The sequence below is a fragment of the Bos indicus x Bos taurus genome, chromosome 8, assembly GCF_003369695.1.
Source record: "Bos indicus x Bos taurus breed Angus x Brahman F1 hybrid chromosome 8, Bos_hybrid_MaternalHap_v2.0, whole genome shotgun sequence".
In the NCBI taxonomy this organism is placed as follows: domain Eukaryota; kingdom Metazoa; phylum Chordata; class Mammalia; order Artiodactyla; family Bovidae; genus Bos; species Bos indicus x Bos taurus.
In genome coordinates, this window is record NC_040083.1 from 91,533,863 (window position 1) to 91,553,822 (window position 19,960).

Here is a 19,960-nt window from a genome sequence, read left to right on the forward strand (position 1 = left end):
TCTTGATGAAGATCTTCAAGTGGCTGCTGTCCAGCAAGTGTTAAAGGCAGACTTGAAATGAAGGTCAGAATGAGATTTAATTATCTTCCAGTTTTTGGATGGAGTATTGATGGAGTATTATTGGGAAACCGATGCAATCTCAAAACTTTTAACTAATGGATTTTTACGAATATAAGCAGGCAATCTTAGCTTTAACATTTGATTTCCAAAGTGTCTCATTCTAATCTGTGTCCTGGGTGTGGGTCTCCTATCCTGTTCAGTCCTCAAACTCTCTCCTTCCTCCTCAAGTCTAAGATAGGCAGCAGAACTGTGCAAGCAGTTAGGATGTTTTTAGTCCCTGTTTGGAAGATGGAAAACCCTCTTCTTTCCTCCCTCTCCGGCTGCTGCTGACCAGTTAGGAGTTACAGTATGACCACACTGGGAAGATCCCCTGGAGGAGGGCATGGCAACCCACTCCAGTATTCTTGCCTGGAGAAACCAGATGGATAGAGGAGCCTGACAGTCCATGGGGTTGCAAAGAGTCAGACATGACTGAGGTGAGTTAGCATGCACAAATGACCAGACTAGTTCAATGCCGGGTGATAGAACATGCGTGGGCTGTTCCTACTGCCAAGAGTACCTGGAAAGATATGTCTTGGCTTTTTTCAAACTGGATTAGAATCATTTTCTCAAAGAAAAAGATGTTTCAATAAAAATGCTTCTCATCTGTTTTTAAAATTTGAATGTACAAAGTATTTTCATGTATATTAACTCACTGAAACCCCTATCAATTCTTTAAAATAGCATGGGAGGCCCTCCATAAATACCTGTTTAATGAGTACTATTGATAATTTATAATGGAAGAAACTGAGGTTCAGGGAGGTTACCAAAGCCGTTTTCAGATGCTTCTGGAGCTATAATTTGAAGACAGGTCTTCTGGTTCTCCTCCTCACTCCACATCCCCTTCATCTCAAACAAAAGAGACTGTTACAGATAGTGTTTGGTGCCTATAGAACTACCAAAATCAGAATTCTGCTCTATTATGATCAGACAGGGTTTTGTGGTCTGGCCTGAGGTCTTAACAGCCACAGATAACATTGCTTCAATGGAAAAATCAATTCTGAATTGGAGATTAATTCATCTGCAAATCACGACAACTTGGTGTATATCTGTCTTTCTATATAGATATATAATAGATAAGTGCTTTTTAATATGATGATTTACATTTATCGATTTTTTAAAAAAATACCACATTTTAATTCCTAGAGATCTTATATTTTCTGGGCATGTGTATCGCAACAGAATGTCACAGACCAGAAAGAATTATCTTCACCTGCTTGTGGAAGCCCTTGAGGACCAGGTTTTGTAAGACTGCTGATGGTAATTGATCTGTGTTTTCCTGGTTTTAGGGAAGGCATGTCAGAATCTTGGGGGTGGGGGATGGAATGCTTTTTGAACGATATCCACAAAAACTAGAGAATATGATATATTCCTTTAAGGTTGGTAGATCCTGCTCCAATTTTGTGAATCAGTCCTGTAGTAATTGTTATTAAGGTGTGAGTTTCATCCATCATGAGTGTTGAGGAGTGAAAAAAGAATTATACCATTGCCATAATAAAGTGTCTTTTGAGCAGTGGAGAGGCATTATTCTCAGTGCAGTGTACCTTATGCTTGCTGAATGAATGAAAGAATGAATAAATGAATGAAAGTTGCTTTGCTTTAAGAAGATTTATCTAGAAGCAGTGTGCAGAATGGTTTGGAGGAAAGGAAGCAGAGATATTAGGGGGCTATACAAGAGTATTGGTGGGAGCAGCTAGTATCTTGTGAAAATCAGAAGGAAGAATACGGTAAGGACATGCAAAGCATACCGAGGAAGGCAACAGAATGAGATGCCAAGAAAAGGGAGAAGCTAAAGATGTTATGAGAAATATTGTTATAGGTGGGAGAGAGTACCATCTGAAGATATCTTGACATATTTTGAGTTTAAGGTAAGAATATAAAGAGAGATAACTGGAAATTCCAGTTAGAAATTCTTGGTGTCACCACATGCAAAAAGAAAAATTAAGGAGTCTAAATCTTGAGAATGTAAATTGGGTTATTGCCTCACTATTTATACTTTCTTCTTTGAAACTGTGAACTTGTTAGCAAATAGTGTTATAGATGGTAATAAGGATGATCCATTTATTCAGCAAATAATTATTGCTATGCTCATTCCTACCTCAAGGCCTTTGCACTTTTGCTCTCTTTGCTTGTAATGAGTCCCCTTTCTTGAGGGGACTCAGAAATTTGCATGGCTGACTCTTTACTTCCATCAGCGGTACAGTGTTATCTCTTCAGGCAAGCCTTTGTGACTAACCATCGTCATTCTCTAGTCTTTTACCCTGAGTTATTTTTCTCCCTTGTACTTGCCTTTACTTAATAATACTACATTATATATTTATTTGTTCGTATGTCTTATTGTCTGCCTTCCTCACTAGAATATAAGTTCTTTTGAAACAGTGGCTTTGCTATTCTATTTCCTGCTGTATTCTAAGGTTATGTTGAGAACTTCACTTGGGAGGCTGGTCACTGCTCTCTGGAGTAAGGAAGGTTGGAGGGGAAACCATTCTATGTGGGTTGAGACAACTAGACATCTGGAGAATGTGGGCTAAGGGGGATATAAGAAACATAATCAGATGATTTGATCAGAGTGATAAAGTCACAGAGAGTTCAGGCTAAGTCCTGTCATGGGAAATCAGAACCATGTTCAGGCAGAAGTTACAGCAGGGCAGAGGAAGACACTGCTCTCTAGAGAGGAGGATGGAGCAGATGTGAAGTGAGAGCCCTGAGAAGAGCTTCTGGGCCCTAGAGAAAGTGAAGAAGAAAGTAGCTGCCCAGCACCTTCGCAGTGACGAAGCCCAACTGCCCTCAAGCAGTTCTATTCCTTGTCATCTTCCCGGAGTTTTTCAGCATAAACCCATTACTTTCAAGCCCATTGAGTGAGTTTTCTGTTGCTTAAAACTCTAAGCCCTGGAGAACAGTAGAAATGTCCAACAGAACTTGTGTGAAGATGGAAAATGCTGTATATCTGTGTTGCCAAATACAGGAACCATTATCCACATGTGGCCACTGAGCATTTGAAATGGGTGTAGAGTGCCTGAGAAACTGACTTTTAAATTTTGTATTATTTTCACTAAACTTAAATGAATATAGGGTTCAATTCAGTTCAGTTCAGTCGCTCAATCATTCCGACTCTTTGCGACCCCGTGAATTGCAGCACGCCAGGCCTCCGTGTCCTTCACCAACTCCCGGAGTTCACTCAGACTCACGTCCATCGAGTCAGTGATGCTATCCAGCCATCTCATCCTCTGTCGTCCCCTTCTCCTCTTGCCCCCAATCCCTCCCAGCATCAGAGTCTTTTCCAATGAGTCAACTCTTTGCATGAGGTGGCCAAAGTTTTGGAGTTTCAGCTTTAGCATCATTCCTTCCAAAGAACACCCAGGACTGATCTCCTTTAGAATGGACTGGTTGGATCTCCTTGCAGTCCAAGGGACTCTCAAGCGTCTTCTGCAACACCACAGTTCAAAAGCATCAATTCTTCGGCACTCAGCTTTCTTCACAGTCCAACTCTCACATCCATACATGACTACTGGAAAAACCATAGCCTTGACTAGATGGACCTTTGTTGGCAGAGTAATGGCTCTGCTTTTTAATATGCTACCAAATATAGGGTTAGTAGCTATCAATTTGGAGAAGACAACGGCACCCCACTCCAGTACTCTTGCCTGGAAAATCCCATGGATGGAGGAGCCTGGTAGGCTGCAGTCCATGGGGTCGCTAAGAGTCGGACACGACTGAGCGACTTCACTTTCACTTTTCATGCATTGGAGAAGGAAATGGCAACCCACTCCAATGTTCTTGCCTGGAGAATCCCAGGGACGGGGGAGCCTGGTGGGCTGCCATCTATGGGGTCTCACAGAGTCAGACATGACTGAAGTGACTTAGCAGCAGCAGCAGCAGCTATCAATTGGACAGCACAATAAAAATAGAAATATAGATCAATGGAACAAAATAGAAAGCCCAGAGATAAACCCACATACATATGAGCACCTTATCTTTGACAGAGGAGGCAAGGATAATACAATGCAGAAAAGACAGCCTCGTCAGTAAGAGGTGCTGGGAAAACTGGACAGATACATATAAAAGCATGAAATTAGAACACTTCCTAACACAATACACAAAAATAAACTCAAAATGGATTAAAGACTTAAATATAAGGCCAGAAACTACAAAGCTCTTAGAGGAAAACACAGGCAGTTACTCTCTTTGACATAAATCATAGCAAGATTCTCTCTGACCCACCTCCTAGATTAATTGAAATAAATACAAAAATACACAAATGAGACCTATTAACTTAAAAGCTTTTGCATAGCAAAGGAAACTATAAACAAGTTGTAAAGACAACCTTCAGAACAGGAGAAAATAATTACAAACAAAGCAACTGACCAAGGGTTAATCTCCAAAATACAGAGGCAGTTCATACCAGAAAAACAAACAACCCAATCAAAAAATGGGCAGATCTAAACAGACATTTCTCCAGAGAAGACATACAGATCACCAATAAATCCATGACAAGATGCTCAACATCGCTCATTATTGGAGAAATGCAATTCAAAACTACAATGAGGTATTACCTCACACTGGTCAGAATGGCCATCATCAAAATATCTAAAAACAATAAATGCTTAAGAGGATGTGGAGAAAAGGGAATCCTCCTGCACTATTGATAAGAATATAAACTGATACAGCCATTATGGAAAACAGTATGGAGATTCCTTAAACTAGGAATAAATCTACCATATGACCCAGCAATCCCACTACTGGGCATATACCCTGAGAAAACTACAACTCTAAAAGACACAGGTACCCCAGTGATCCTTGCAGCAGTATTTATAATAGACTGGACATGGAAGCAACCTAGATGTCCATCAATAGATGAATGGATGAAGAAGTTGTGGTACATACATACAATGGACTATTACTTGGCCATAAAAAGAAACAGATTTAAGTCAGTTGTAGTGAGGTGGATGAACTTAGAGCCTCTTATGCAAAGTGAAGTAAGTCAGAAAGAGAAAACAAGTATTGTATATTAACGCATATATATGGAATCTAGAAAAATGGTACTGTTGAAACTAGTAGAGATGGACTTGTGGACACAGCATGGGAATGTGAGGGTGGGACAAACTGAGAAAGTAGCTGATATATATATACAGTATTATGTGTAAAATAGATGGTTAGGGGGAAATTGCTAAATAACACAGGGAGCCCAGCCTGGCACTCTCTAATGACCTAGAGAGGCAGGATGGCAGGGGGAGGAGGAGGAGGCTCAGGAGGGAAGGGATATGTATAAAATTATGACTGACTTTCATTGTTGTACAGCAGAAAGCAACACAAAATTGTAAAGCAATTTTCCACCAATTAAAAAATTTTTTAAAATTGGACAGCACAGCACTATGGTTACTACTGCTGCTGCTGCTGCTGCTAAGTCGCTTCAGTTGTGTCTGACTCTGTGCGACCCCATAGACGGCAGCCCACCAGGCTCCCCTGTCCCTGGGATTCTCCAGGCAAGAACACTGGAGTGGGTTGCCATTTCCTTCCCCAGTGCATGAAGGTGAAAAGTGAAAGTGAAGTCGCTCAGTCGTGTCCGACTCTGAGCGACCCCATGGACTGCAGCCCACCAGGCTCCTCCGTCCATGGGATTTTCCAGGCAAGAGTACTGGAGTGGGATGCCATTGCCTTCTCCGATGGTTACTACTACAAGGGGTCAAATACAAGAAGCACAATCACTGAAAGGCAATGAAGGGACTAAAAAAGAAAAAATGAAATAAAACCATGATGATGTCACAGAACTCAAGCAGAGGGTGTTCCACAGCACCAAATCTATAAGAATGTTAATTAAGGAGGATGAAAGTAAAGTCCCATTAGTAGCAGTGTCATTTATCCTTTCATGGTAAAACTTAGTCCAAATAACAGGGGTTGGTTAAACAAATCATGAAACAGCCCATTCAAAGGCAAACTATCAAGCCATTAAAAAATAGAAAAAACATTAATGATATGGGAAGATGTTTATATGTTAAACAATTTCATAAAATGACATGATCCCAATTTTATAACACATACATATGTCTAGAATTCTGGGCTGTGGGTTTATGAGCAATTTTAATTTTATTCTTTGGCATTTTATTAACTTTCAGAATTATCCACAAAGAACATAATTTTTTTATAATCAGAATAAAGGAACAAATGATATGCTTAACACAATAAAATGGCTACATCTTTTCAAGCTGCATTATAAAACAAAGTGATAGTAAATACAGCTACTAAAAATAATTAACCATCCTACATTTCTAAAGTTATTCACATTTTTCTCCCAGCTCCTCTAGCTATACACTGCGAGGTGTGTATACTTTAAGGTATATGACTGCAATTATGGTGGCAGAACAGCAGAGATTGTTGGGAATTCTTAGAAGGCTAAAGAAGATCTTTTCTTAGATGGACTAACCTAGATGTCCCATGGTCAAAAGACCAGGAAAAGGACTAAAAGCTTCTTGGAGTCCTTTTCTTGCCTTGAGAGGTTGGAGTCGACAGGGAGGCCTGGCGTGCTGCAGTTCATGGGGTCGCAAAGAGTTGGACACGACTGAGCGCTTGAACTGAACTGAACTGAGCTGATACTCTACGGACCACTAGATGGCGCCCTGTACTTTCAACCAGGCGAAGGTACATTGGCTTAATTCAGGCTTGGATTTACCATTCATTTTCAGGTGTACACGGAAGCATTTCCTTCTGTGTATAACACACTGTATGACATGACTCAAATTAATTCCTCGTATAGCATCAAAACAACAGGTCTCTATCTGAACCTATTAAATTCACAACACATAGAAGTAAATTTTTTGTTAAATGGAATCCCTGTTTAAGTACCTCTGGCTGGGACTGAACAAATAGAATTTCACAACTGAGCCAGATAGTAATTCTATTAGATAAAGGCATGCTGAGCATCCAACTTCGTTTATGGAAATAAAAATTTTTATTTTTTACCTGGAGAGTATTCATTCAACTTTTGTTTGGCTTTGAGTTGAGGCTTTCAATAGAAAAAAAAACACCAACAGATTCTGTGCAGCCAAAGCCTTGGTACTGAAAGTTCAGCTAACGACCACCTCTAACTGAGGGCTGAGTAGTGACAATCCATGTCTAAGTCATTCCTAAGAATGCTACTGAAAGACCAGACAGAGCCATTGTTTGGAACTGTACAGGCTCAGCACTTGCAGAGCCTTGAAAATACAAAACCAGGCTCAAATATAAAGGAAAATACCACCCTTTAATACCGAAATTCCACCAACTCAGAATGTCCATGCTTCGAAAGCCATGTCAACTCTGACTTTTCAGAAAAATTTTTTTTAAAAAGGTGAATTCTTTTTTTCTGTTCTTTGATTCCAATGTACAATTGGAGTGACAATAAGGCTTTCTTTACTTGTATCCAAGTGTTTCTAAAAATTCTAAAGCATTATCCTTGAGAGAATAAAATACATAAAAAAATGTTACTCAAGGATATGTCAGGACACCCATGGGGCAGTAGCACATATGCATTACTTTCATAATCAGAAAAGTGACGCACATTTTAAAAGTCCCTGAAAGCTGTAAATGCATCAAACGATTTTGATACAGTCAGGATTCAATCAAACACAGAGTTTGTTTTATGGATATCTTTTGTAATCCTTAGTATATAACAAAGCTGTGTGTGTATGTGTGTGTTTGTGTGTGTTAGTCACTCAGTCATGTCTGATTCTGTGTGACCCCACGGACTGTAGCCCACCAGGCTCCTCTGTCCACGGGATTCTGCGGACTAGAATACTGGAGTGGGTTTACATGCTCTCCTCCAGGGCATCTTCCGGATCAGGGATTAAATCTTCTTCTATTATGTCTTCTGCATTGGTAGGTGGGTTCTTTATCATTAGCGCCACCTGGGAAGCCCATGTAACAATGCTACTGTCCCTAAACTTGAATCTAATAAATGACACAAGTTAGATCCATTAGTATGGATATAAAGCCTGCATGAAAAAAGGGAAACTTGTGAACCTTAAATCCACATCAAGTTGAGACTCTTCCCTTTCTAAAAACCCTCTTCTCCCCCTCTTCCTCAAGAAGCCAAAACTTTCAACTGTGTCATGCTTCTACTGTTCCTTAGATTTAGTTCCTGGGAGCCTGTGAGCAATTAGGGTAGTAGGTAAGGCAAGACTTGTGAATTCCTAATATCAACAAATAGAAATAGAACGTTATTTTTCACCTCTGTAACTGCTCCAAAGATCCAGTCATTCAGAATCCATACAAAAAAAGCAACTGGTCATCATTCACCTCATTGATGACTAAATTTACATGTACCTAACCTGAGGGTGCACCTCAGTGAACTGGAACTCTAAATGGGGTTTCAAAACAGCAGCATCTGTTTGTTTCTTAAGCTTGGCCACTGGAATCAGATCTCGTAAGTTTAAATATCATCTGCATACTGAAAATGCATTTAGAAGTACTCCGGAGAGAGCAAGCTAGAATATTTAAGCTCTCATTCTGATTATTTTAGTTTTCTATTAAGTTAGGCTAACGCTATGTGCTAAAAGAATGATTATTAGAATAAAAATATACTGTGGTGTGCTTTGAACTTTGCATACATGATATGCAAACTTTACCGTACACAATCCTCATTGTAACTTTATGAGATGGTCATATTTTGTGGATCAAAAATTGAGGCATGGAGATACCAGGCATGTTTCTCAAGGTATGATATCTAGAAAGCTATAGAGCTAAGATTCAAACATAGGTCTGTGCATCTCAAAAACCTATTCTCTTCACCTCTAGCTTGCATTTCTTCCATTTATATGTTATTATTGTCTGATTTGTAAAATAAACACTAACTTTCTCAAAATAATTGTGAGGATAAAATTGAAAATATGGATGTAAAAGATAAATTTAAACATATTCTACAATTAATTTATTACTGAAACCTTTATTTTCATATTGAAGTATTGAAAGCAGTGGTGAGGAAATGTGAAGACTTGTCTTTTTTCTCTTATTAGTATTATTGTTTTTTAAAAAAATATTTATTAATCTGGCTGCACCAGGTCTCAGTTGTGGTACATGGGATCTTTAGCTGTGGCATGAGAACTTTTTAAACAAAATTTTATTTATTTATTTGGCCATATCCTCATGTGGGATCTTAGTTCCCCAACCAGGGCTTGAACCCATGCCCCCTGCGTTGGGAGCATGGAGTCTCAGCCATGGACCACTGGGGATGTCCCTCTCTTATTTTTAATTGTGTAGGTAATGCATACTTATTTTTAGAAAAAAAGAAGCATGCATAGGGGAAAATCTAGACTTCCACCATTCACTTATAATCACATTTAACTTTTTAATAAAGTTCTAGACTTTATATTTTATAGAAGGTCACACTTTACATAAAACATATACATTTTTTATTCTGTGTCAATAAATATATCTTCATTTTGAAAGGGTACATAGCACTATATTGTAAAGTTATATTATGATTCACTGAATTAAACTATATTGGATAGTTAGTGTAAAATATGCTTTTAACCATCAAACCTAGAAGTAGATGTCACTCTATCTTTTTTCCTGCAATAATTCAAAAGCAGTGATGGATTCTCAGATTATAGGCTGACAAATATACTAAATTAATAGGGAGGCTTTAGTATTTTTTCCTGTTGGTGACCTCTCACTTTCTGTAATGTATAACCTTTCCTGCCCTTTTATGCTGTCTATACATTGTTATTTTTCTCACAAGACTGTTAAAGGTATGTTATGAGCACATTTGTGAAGGAGCCTTGAAAAGCACAAATTTTATGTAAATATATATGACTGGATTTTTTCCTAAATCTATGTCTCAAATGAATAATAATGAGGAATAATTCCCTTTACTAAAAGAAAAGTCATCCTGCTTAATTCTTTACTGCTTGAATCCTTGAAGTTTTATCTCTACAGACAGACCATCCCTGGCCAACCAGATACTAGCCTTTCATGGTCAGTTTTCTCCAACTGACACAATACCAGCCCAGGTCAGTATGATCAACCTGTTCCCTCAATGGAGGAGAAACACCGTCTCCCCTGCAAGTGTCTGAACCTTTTATATTCTGGAGAGCTGCAAGTCTAGCTGATGTAATAGGTTTAGGGGAAGGTGGCTGGCTTACTCCTTGTTTACCTTTTCTCCAATTATTTCCCACCATCCCCCATAGGAAAGATCTGAGTAAGAAATAGTGGCTTAAAGATTTCAATTAGTTTGTTATTCATGCATTGACTCAAGAAGCAGTGTGACAGATGCTGAGATGTTTTTTCTTCCTTGCTGCCTAGTTTTAGAGATTTTGCATCCCATTTTTGGTGCTCTGCTGTTTCTTTACTCTTTTGTGTATGTGAGGAGCAGCAGCTAGACTAGGCAGGAGAAAAGAGAAAGAAGTCATCTCTACATTGTGTGGTGCCACTAACGTGTGCAATACCTTGCTCTGAGAGCTCCACAGTGTTGCTTAGGGCAATGATACTCAAAGCAGCTAGTCTGCCAACTGTTGCCTATCCGAGATGAGTTAAGGAGCGTGTGCCACTATGAAGCAACACACTGCTTTGTCAAGAAAGACTTCCCAGGAAAATAATTTCAGATGAGCCAAACTGTGTGCTTAGTGGTGTGGCAGGAGAAGTTGGGGTAGAGAGGTTAGACCTTGTGGCCATAGCCTCGCGAGCAATCTACTATAAGTTCTCCTATAGGAGATGTATGAGAGACAAACATTTCTGAAAAATGTTATTGGGCATCTTATTGAAGCTTCTATGGTAATAACTAAGGCTCTAGAAACTGCATTGATGATATGCATTTATAAAAATTTGCCATTGGTATAGAAACGGTAGCTTTGGCATGTCTTCTAATGCTAGGCAAGGGGGTAAACTATTCAGGAACACAGTTGTTTGGCAGGAGGTGGGTGCTAAACCCACTTGCTTTTAAGAGAAATAAAATGAGGGAGTGGGTATAGAGTAAGGTGGAAGATGAAGACACATTACACTGTGAATCAAATCTCATTTTGATTAATAACAAGTAGTGGAGCATTAGTGGTGAATTAGGACTGGGATGATTCTTATCAGATCAAAACTAACACCTCTCTACTGGTTATTTAGCTAACACTATAAATTTTTTCACAGTGCATCACTTTCTTTATTTGGTCCACACAACAACTCTGCCAGATTGGTAAAGTCAACCTTCTTTTGACTGACAAGCCTAGATGCTCAGAGACCAGAGGCACTTCCCTAAAATTCCATGGCCAGTAAGAGGCAGGGGTAGACTGAGTCTTCTGAGTATTATTTAATATACCTTCCAATAACTGTGCTCATTTAACCAAAATGATTGGTTAATGAGTGGTGGCTCAGATGGTAAAGAATCTGCCTGCAATGCAGAAGACCTGAGTTTGATCCCTGGATTGGAAAGATCTGCTGGAAAAGGGAATGGCTACCCACTCCAATATTCTTGTCTGAGAATTCCATGGACAGAGGAGTCCGGCGGGATACAGTCTGTGGAGTTGGAAAGAATAGGACATGACTGAGCGACTAAGACTTGCTACTTGCTATTCATGAAATACAATCTAATGGCACAAAATCCAAGGTGACTTCTGCCACACCAGAAGATAAAACAGGAAGGAATTTGACACCAAAATTGGTCTTCTGTTGATTCAATCATAAGTTAACCCCAAGATGTATCAGCCAAGGGGATCAAGACCCAAGATTCTCTATAGACTCTTCTATGGCAGTCGCAAAGAAAAGGGGGTGAGACAGATTAACTGCCCAATGAATGGTGTTTGCTAGTGTCTTCTGATCTATTTATCTAGAAAAATAAGTGCTATAAAAATTTGCCAGATTAAAAATAAAAACTTCCAAATTAGTTCTAGTTTTATTTTTCAAGAGGAGTCTATACTGCTAAGAAAAGTTTTGCATCACTTGATGTTTAATTTGAAATCGTTTATCTTCACGTTAGCAATAATTAGGTGCTACTATCAGTCATTCATCATGAATTGTAGAAGAATATGTTTCCCCCAAGAGAGAGCACAGTGCCTATGTGCAGAAAGTCAAGGAAAACTACTACAACTGAGAGCAGATGTTTTAAAAAGAAATGTCTTTCACTTGTCCCCTCACGAGGCAGGTAAGTTATATTGTGATATCATTGCTTTTTCCCCTGTGCCATACAAAAGTGGCACCATGCTAGTCAAATTCTAATAAACAGATTTCAGTACTTCTCCCTGTATTATAAAAATGGACCATCTAAAATACTTACATTCCCATGGGAATAAACATATATTAATTAGTTGGCATATATAGTTCATGATACACATTGTGGATGGTACATTCCATGAGAGATGAAAATAGCAATGTAGTCTCTTTTTAATTTCATGGGTTTGAATCTAAGCCAATTATATTACTCCATTAATTCTGCCTAATGAAACCAATATGGAATTAACATAAGATACATTTTAGAAAGAAATGTGTATCTGTCACTACCTCAGCAAGTAAATTTTGAAGTGTTAACTCTGGAGAAACTATATAAAACTCTCTGAATAAAAAGTAGTAGGGGGTGTGAAGAGAAAGAAAGAACTGTAGGAACTTAAAGTAACAAAGTAACTTAAATGTAACTGGATCCATGTGCAGCATCATTATTTGAAGGTCATAGGAACAGAATTCGGTTGGCCTCAAGTGGAGATTTGGGTGTAATAAAGTCAGAATTTTGGGGATGGAAGAATGGTTTGATCTTATCCTATGTGTAATATTGTATTAAGCTTTTACTAAGTACTGATATTACACATATGATTTCTAAAGCGGGGTAGCTAACAATCTTATTTTTAATGGATTTCCATGCTTGAAGGAAGTTTGTTCCATTCAAGCTGATGGACCTATGTGTTTATGTTCTGAATGAACAGTATATTGAAATAAAATGACTATTGTCGGGGGGTGATCATTTCAGTGGTATCTTCATTCAGGAGTTGTGGCAGGATGCAATCCTAAACCATTATTTATTAATTAGGTTTCACAGAAAAATATCAGTAGCCCAAAAGAAAGTGGGAGAAAACATGTTGCTGCTCCTGCTCTGAAAGCAATTTTGATTTGTATGATTGTGTGAACAAGTCCACCCTCTTCTAGAATCCTTTACTTAGGCACTGGCACAGTCAACAAACTAGGTCACTGGGCAGGAGACTCTAATAAGGACAGTGGCTAATTTAAGCCAAATTTATTTAATGTGTAAAATGACTTCAGCATGCTTTTATATTTAGAAAATTAAAAAAAAAATCTCATCACTGTATTAGATAAAATTCCACTTTTCAGGAGAAGCCAGAGAAAGATCAGTTTTTATTTTTGCTGAAAGGAGATGATGGTCATATCCTAAAATTACATATTACAGTGACTTGGCATTGAGCTGGACATTTTTAATATAGAACATTATAGAAAGACATTTAAATTATATACTAAAGTAAGACAGGTTAGATATGTTTGAAGTTAAAATACAAAGATAAATGAAAGAAAATGTCCTCAGTTGGCCAAACTAGATTTGAGTCAAAAACAATAATTCCCCCCTTTCAAGATGTGTGCCATGAAAGTAACAATGACAATAGTGATTTTAAATACACTTCTGAATTGAAATACAGAAGCAAATGTGCTTGACACAGTATTTATTTTATTGTCAGCTTGCAAGGGTTGTCCCTGGAGGACTCTCTGCCCTCCAACGGTCCTAAAGCTTTGAAATTTACTGATTCTAGATGCTACTTCACAGTTTCTCTGGTCTCCTTATTGAAGTGTGCTGCATATCACAAAAATTCATCAAGGAGCGGACACAATTTCACTTCTAACTAAGGAACACTAATTTGGGGGGAAATTCTTGCTATTTAAGACTCTTGGCAAACAATCTACAAATGGAAAGGAGTCTGGAGACTGTGAACACTGTTAGCATGTATGAAGTATTAGGTAATAAGGAAGCAATGATGAGAAGCAAGTTATGCTGACTCTTGCATTTGTTATGTCTGATTCTGCATAATATTAATAATGATACACCCCTATGGATGCAATTTCGTGTTTATAACACTCTGGCTATTGGCAGCATTGTGCACCTGTGTTTTCCAAGCCTTCCCATCTGCTGCCTATAGTCATTCAGATTCAGGTGACAGAAATATTTTAGATTAAAGTTAATTAGTCTGCACTCTATAGATCAAATCTCTACAGTTCAACATCAAATAGGAATCTTCTGGGCAACTGCAGAAAGTAGCCTGAACCCACCCTTCCTAAGATTAAAAATGTTAAGATTCATTTTTCTAGAAAAAGAAACCTTTAGTACTCTCTTCATATATTATGCATAGATTTGATCAAACTTTTCATATGTATTTGCTCTTACTCATTTTATTTCTTATCTCTGTATATATATCAAAGTGGAAGAAGAGAGATTAGAAATATTTTTTCCAGCTACAGTGACAGAGTGAAAATGATACAGAGAGAAATTCTCCTAAGTCTGGACTCTTACTAATATACCAACCAATGTGGATCAAGCCTCTGAACTTTCCTCAGTTTCTCAGTCTTTAAAATGGGACCAAAGACAATTACCTATTTGTTTCATAAATACTTTGTGCAATGCTTAATAATTCTTGATATCTTACTAAAAAATAATGCACAAAATGCAGAAATCTCCCATTGCTAAGAGGACCCTGCCTTTAAAAAATATTTATCTTATTATTAATTGTCAACAGTTAAGTTCACAAATAGCTTCCTCTATTGAAACCACACACACACATTTAACCCATAGGAAACGAAATCATTAGTCTTCTTTATTTCTAGACAATTGGTGCAGAAATGGGCTGAGAACATAACTAAATATAGCCAGTTTCTGAACCCACATCACATAAAGAGAGGGTAGGGACAAAGACACAATCCCAAATGAGTCCTCCCATCCATTTTTCCGGTATCAGATTATGTTTTTAATGCCTTTCAGTATCCAAGACTAATTACCAGACTATTGCTTCTGTACTAATTGCAGATTTCATGTTTACGCACAGGAATTCAGAGGGAGGTGTTTTCTTTACACCATCGCCTAAAGCTCAGGGCCGTCGTCCAAAGTCAGAGAGGTGCTCTTTCTGACAGTTGCTTTCAGAGTTCCTCCGGGGCCTGAAAGACTCTGGCAATCCGGGCTGTTCTATGCCCATCCCCCGCGCTGGTCATTAGAACCTCGATAGCTCTCTACCCTCCTGAACTTGGGACTTCAACTTCCATCGGGTAACCACTAGGTTTCTCCCAGCTGGTCAGAACGTGAAGACTTACTTTTCCGCTTATTCTCCCACTTTCTTCCTTCCATCTTGCTACCTCTACCTCTCATTTTATTTCCATCTGAGTTTTAATGTGTTTTATTTTACTTCTACTGAGATCCTTCTACCTATAACCTACGGATATGGTCCGATCCTCAAACAATATCAAAGTTGTAAAGCCCCACGTCCCTAAGGTCTTCACCCGGGTTTTCCCTTTCCGCCCGCCACCCAGCCTCCCCACCCCAGCCCCCACTACCGTCCCGGCCCCTAGTGGCATCCATCTCCACTCCAAGCATCAGACTCCTCTCACCTGACTCTCCCGTGGAAACTCGTAGCGCACGATGCTGATAACTGGAATGTGCAGGACGGAGCTGACCAAGTCGAGCTCCATCATCTCCCCCAGGCTCTGAGGGAAGGCGAGCAGCGCCGATACCCCTTGCACCACCACGGTGTGGCACACGCTCTGCAGAAAGGAGAAAGGGTCACTGCTCCACGGCGAGCTAGGGGAGGAGAAGGGCAAGAGCGGCAGATCGCCCAGGCCGGCCTCGATGGCCATCACTACTTCCAAAGACAGGTTGTAGGGCAGCAGTCCTTCTACTCGGTTCAGATTGTCCACGGCGAAGAGGAGGGCGTCCCGAGGCCAAAGGGTCTCGGCCCTGGCGCCCTCCCCCGGCTTCCGTGCGCCCGGCGGCCCCCGGCCATGCAGGGCGCTCCCCAACCAGCGTGCGCCTGGCGAGGGCGCCGGGGGCAGCCAAGTCCCTGGCTCAGGTTCATCTCGCGGGGCGCCTGTCCGGCTGCCGTCCGGGGTGCGGCTGGCCGCGCGGGGGGCCGTGGTCCAGGGCTGCAAGTGCACCGCGCCCACCCTCACCGCGTGTCCGATGCGTTTGAGGATCTGGCAGGGCTGCGGGTGCGAGGAGGAGCCAGGCACCCCGGCCAGCACCAGTGCGCAGGGCGGCGGCAGCAGCAGACAGACCCTGCTCAGCAGCCACCACAAACTCAGTCTCCTCATTACTGAGACCCGCAGGGAGAAAGCGCGCCCCCTCCTGCGCCCGGCTCACCCAGCTGCAGCAGCCGCCGCCTAAGGTCTCCGCCCCCAGGTCCCGCACGCCGCTCACTCGGCTTGGCGAAGCGGTCCCAGGAGCTGGAGCGGACTCTGGGCCATCCAAGTGGGAGGCTAGCGCGCCCTCGGCAGTCTCAGAACCCGCTCCCAAGTCCCTCCGCCTCGCATCCTCTGCCCGCCCGGTCCCTGCGCGGAGCGGGGCGGGCGGCGCTGGTCACCCGCGGCTTGGGCGCCCGTTCCCTGCCCGCCCCATCCGCAGGGCGGCTGGGGCACTGGGTCCGGTCCCGCGGGGAGGCTGGGCTGAGAAGCCGAGAGGATTTCTAGGGGGCAACGGGGAGCGAGGAGGCAAGAAGCTCACTTGGATTCTTGACTCTTCTTTTTCCGCCCAGACGAGACCCACTTATTTCCTTGGCCTCGCGCAGGAGAAGGGGGTTCACACCTGAGGTGCGAGAAAGCAGCCAAATCTTAGCTCCGCCGTCGGCCGCCCTCTCGCGGGCTCCCCCAGCGCTGGCTTCATTTTTCTTCTTCCCTCGCTACTTCCTCCCTTTCCTTCTTTCGTCCTCTTTCCGCCCAGTCGCCGCCGCCGCCGGTTTCCTCAGAGGAGCGACGCGACTGGCCAGCAAAGGGTGGTTCTGCTCGGAGCGCAAAGTTCTCCCCACCTCAGCCGGCGCCTCCCTGTTTCTGAGCCAGGCGCCGGCCTGTCGCTTGGCTGCGCTAAACGCCCACTGATGGTTGAGAGTCGCGGGTGGCGCTTCCCGCACCCCTGACAAGTTCTCGCCCCTCCAAGGCCAGGAGTCGTAGTTGGCGATATTCCTTGCGCCCTAAAACGAATTCTGAATTCGGAGTTGCGCCTGAGGAATCTGAAATCCAGTGGTCATCTGGGATAGGCTGAAAGAGGCAGTGACTTTAAGAAGCTCCTCTTCGATGTCTTTTTAACGGTTTTTCTAGCTAAAGGTATTAAAGCAAGAACCACATATACATACGTTTAATCTCCTCAGCTTCCTGTTTTTTGGCACGTGGACGTTTGACTTTTTTTTTTTTTTTTTGAGGATCCCAATGTTTTAGGGTTCTCAGAATTATAACAAAATTTGAAGCAATTATGTGACCAAGAGATTTAAAATAGCATACTTTGAAAGCACACTCAACAGCAGATCCTGGTTTAGACCAAGCGTCCTTCAGATTATTGCTACTAGTAAGAGCTCTCATTTGTGTGGAATTGAATACAAGGAGGTCAGTGGGTTATGATTTGACCTTTCCCTCCATGACCAGACCAATCTGGAGTTGGAAGGAGCAGGTTAAGGGTAGTGCTCTGGTTTCCACACACACAGTAGATTTATTTTATTTCATGCCACAGTATCATTTATGAGGGGGCTTCCCCGGTGGCTCAGATGGTAAAGAATCTATTGCAATGCAGGAGACCTGGGTTCAGTTCCTGGGTGGGGAAGATCCCCGGGAGGAGGGCATAGCAACCCATTTCAGTATTCTTGCCTGGAGAATCTCATAGACAGAGGAGCCCGGTGGGCTACAGTCCATGGGGTTGCAAAGAGACACAACTAAAGCGACTTAGCATGCATTCATCATTTATGAGGAGAGTAGGCAAGTATCCATGGGGCAGAACAAGCACCTGGCATCAGGAGTTCTGAATTTCAATAACACTTCCAGAGAACCATGACCTTGGCAATTTATTTTACCTAACCTTGCCCTGCTATTTGGATCTGGTAAATTGTTATGCAAATATAGCTAGCTTTTAGCTCTGGAGAGTTGTTTTGATTCATGAGCTACAGTTTCCATCTTGCTTTAAATCCTTGGGATGAAGAGGCTCTAGCTAAATAAAATTTTCAAGAAGCTTGCAAAGTGAATGCTGTTTTCCTCAGCACAGATCTTGAAAGCCATCTCAGCGCTAACCTTACCTGACATTCTAATTAGCTCTTGCAAGACTGGGGTGTTAGAGAAAAGACTCCCATGAGGCCAAAGTGGCAATCATACTAGAGTCTGAACCAGAAAGGAAAGATTCTTCCTGAAGCCCTAGAGAGGCTCTGGTGCATGGATGTTGGAACTTTCCTTTTGCTTCAAATGATTCCACTGATTAGGATCTGAAAAAGAAAATTTTAGAATTTTGTGGTCCTTGCATTCCGAGACTGGAAATCGATTGTGTAGTAAGGAGGTGTGCTTGTCTGTGTGTGTGGAGGAGTATGAATATGTGTGTGTGGAGGAGTATGACATTCCAGATTATGACCATGCCCTAGAATGATTATCTTGATGCTTGGCATCACATATGTGTTCAAACCAGGTTCCCAAGAAAATAGGTGGTGATGAACAGTTGGATCTAATCTGTTAATGGCATCCAAGAGCTACTATGTTACTGACCCTTTCCAATTGTGCCCTAACAAAGGTCCTACTGCCCAGTGTCCTTGGAGCCAATGGAACAGACCAAGTTCAGTTTAGATGAAAAGTAAAGTTTTTTTTCTTTTTTCTTTCATCAGATAATGGAGAGATGCAAGCATGCACCCTAGGGAACAGGCTTTCTCCAACAGGCGGAAGATGGGGCTGCTTTATAGGAATCTCATCGGTAGGGAGGGGCAGAGTCCCTGGGAAGGCAGGCACAGCTGTGCAGCTCACACCAGAGAGCATATAATGAAGGTTGCACGTGGAGTCTCTGCACACCGCCCATCAGCTGCCATCTTGGTTCGAGCGTTGTGTGCTGCTTCCGGTCATGGCCCTAAGCTGAGGTGTCAGCCATTTCTCACTAGGAATTCGGGACTGAGGTGCCTGGTGTGAGACCTCTGCCTGCGGCCCCTAAGAACAAGTGAAACTGAAGTAAGCGCCCTGGAAAAAATGGTTAGATTTTATTTTATTACCCAGGTTCTATATTTACTTCCTAGGAATTGTTAACAGGTTTTCCCTGTGGTAGCGGTGTGTTCTTTCCATCTCTCACAAGTCAAGAACCACTTGGGGGAATGGCTGAACTGGTTATTCATAGAATAAATGATGATTCCCATGGTTTTGAGGAAAGGCTGCCCTGGCTTATGATAAAACTGTAACTAAATCTTGTGAATATTGTTTGAATGGTGAAGAACAACCCTTCCTTCTTGTGCTTCCTTTTGTTTCTTTCTTGCTTCTGCTACTGCTAAGTCGCTTCAGTCGTGTCCGACTCCGTGCGACCCCATAGATGGCCTCCTACCAGGCCCCTCTGTCCGTGGGATTCTCCAGGCAAGAACACTGGAGTGGGTTGCCATTTCCTTCTCCAGTGTATGAAAGTGAAAAGTGAAAGTGAAGTCGCTTAGTCGTGTCGGACTCTTAGCAACCTCATGGACTGCAGCCTACCAGGCTCCTCCGTCCATAGGATTTTCCAGGCAAGAGTACTGGAGTGGGGTGCCATTGCCTTCTCCAGTTTCTTTCCTAGGTTTTTCAGTTACGTGACCCTGATTCCTTTCTGTTTTCTCATGCTGCTTGGTTCTCTTTTTCCATATCACTGTACTCTAAGCAATTCTGACATGCTTCTTTTCATTCCTTTCCCCACATTTTCCTCCCTTCCCACCACTTTTTGTTCATGTTTCAGTGGTCATAA

General features: G+C 41.7%; 1 protein-coding gene across 1 annotated transcript in view; it reads right to left on the reverse strand.

Annotated features, from left to right (window-relative positions):
• Window positions 1-17,245, reverse strand: part of GRIN3A (glutamate ionotropic receptor NMDA type subunit 3A) — a 205,096-nt gene extending 187,851 nt beyond the window's left edge. Inside the window, exon 1 of the mRNA XM_027550425.1 lies at window positions 15,643-17,245. Within this exon, the coding sequence (XP_027406226.1) occupies window positions 15,643-16,341 (699 nt within the window). The 5' untranslated portion in view covers window positions 16,342-17,245. The remainder of the gene's footprint in view (window positions 1-15,642) is intronic.
• Window positions 17,246-19,960: the final 2,715 nt, after the last annotated feature.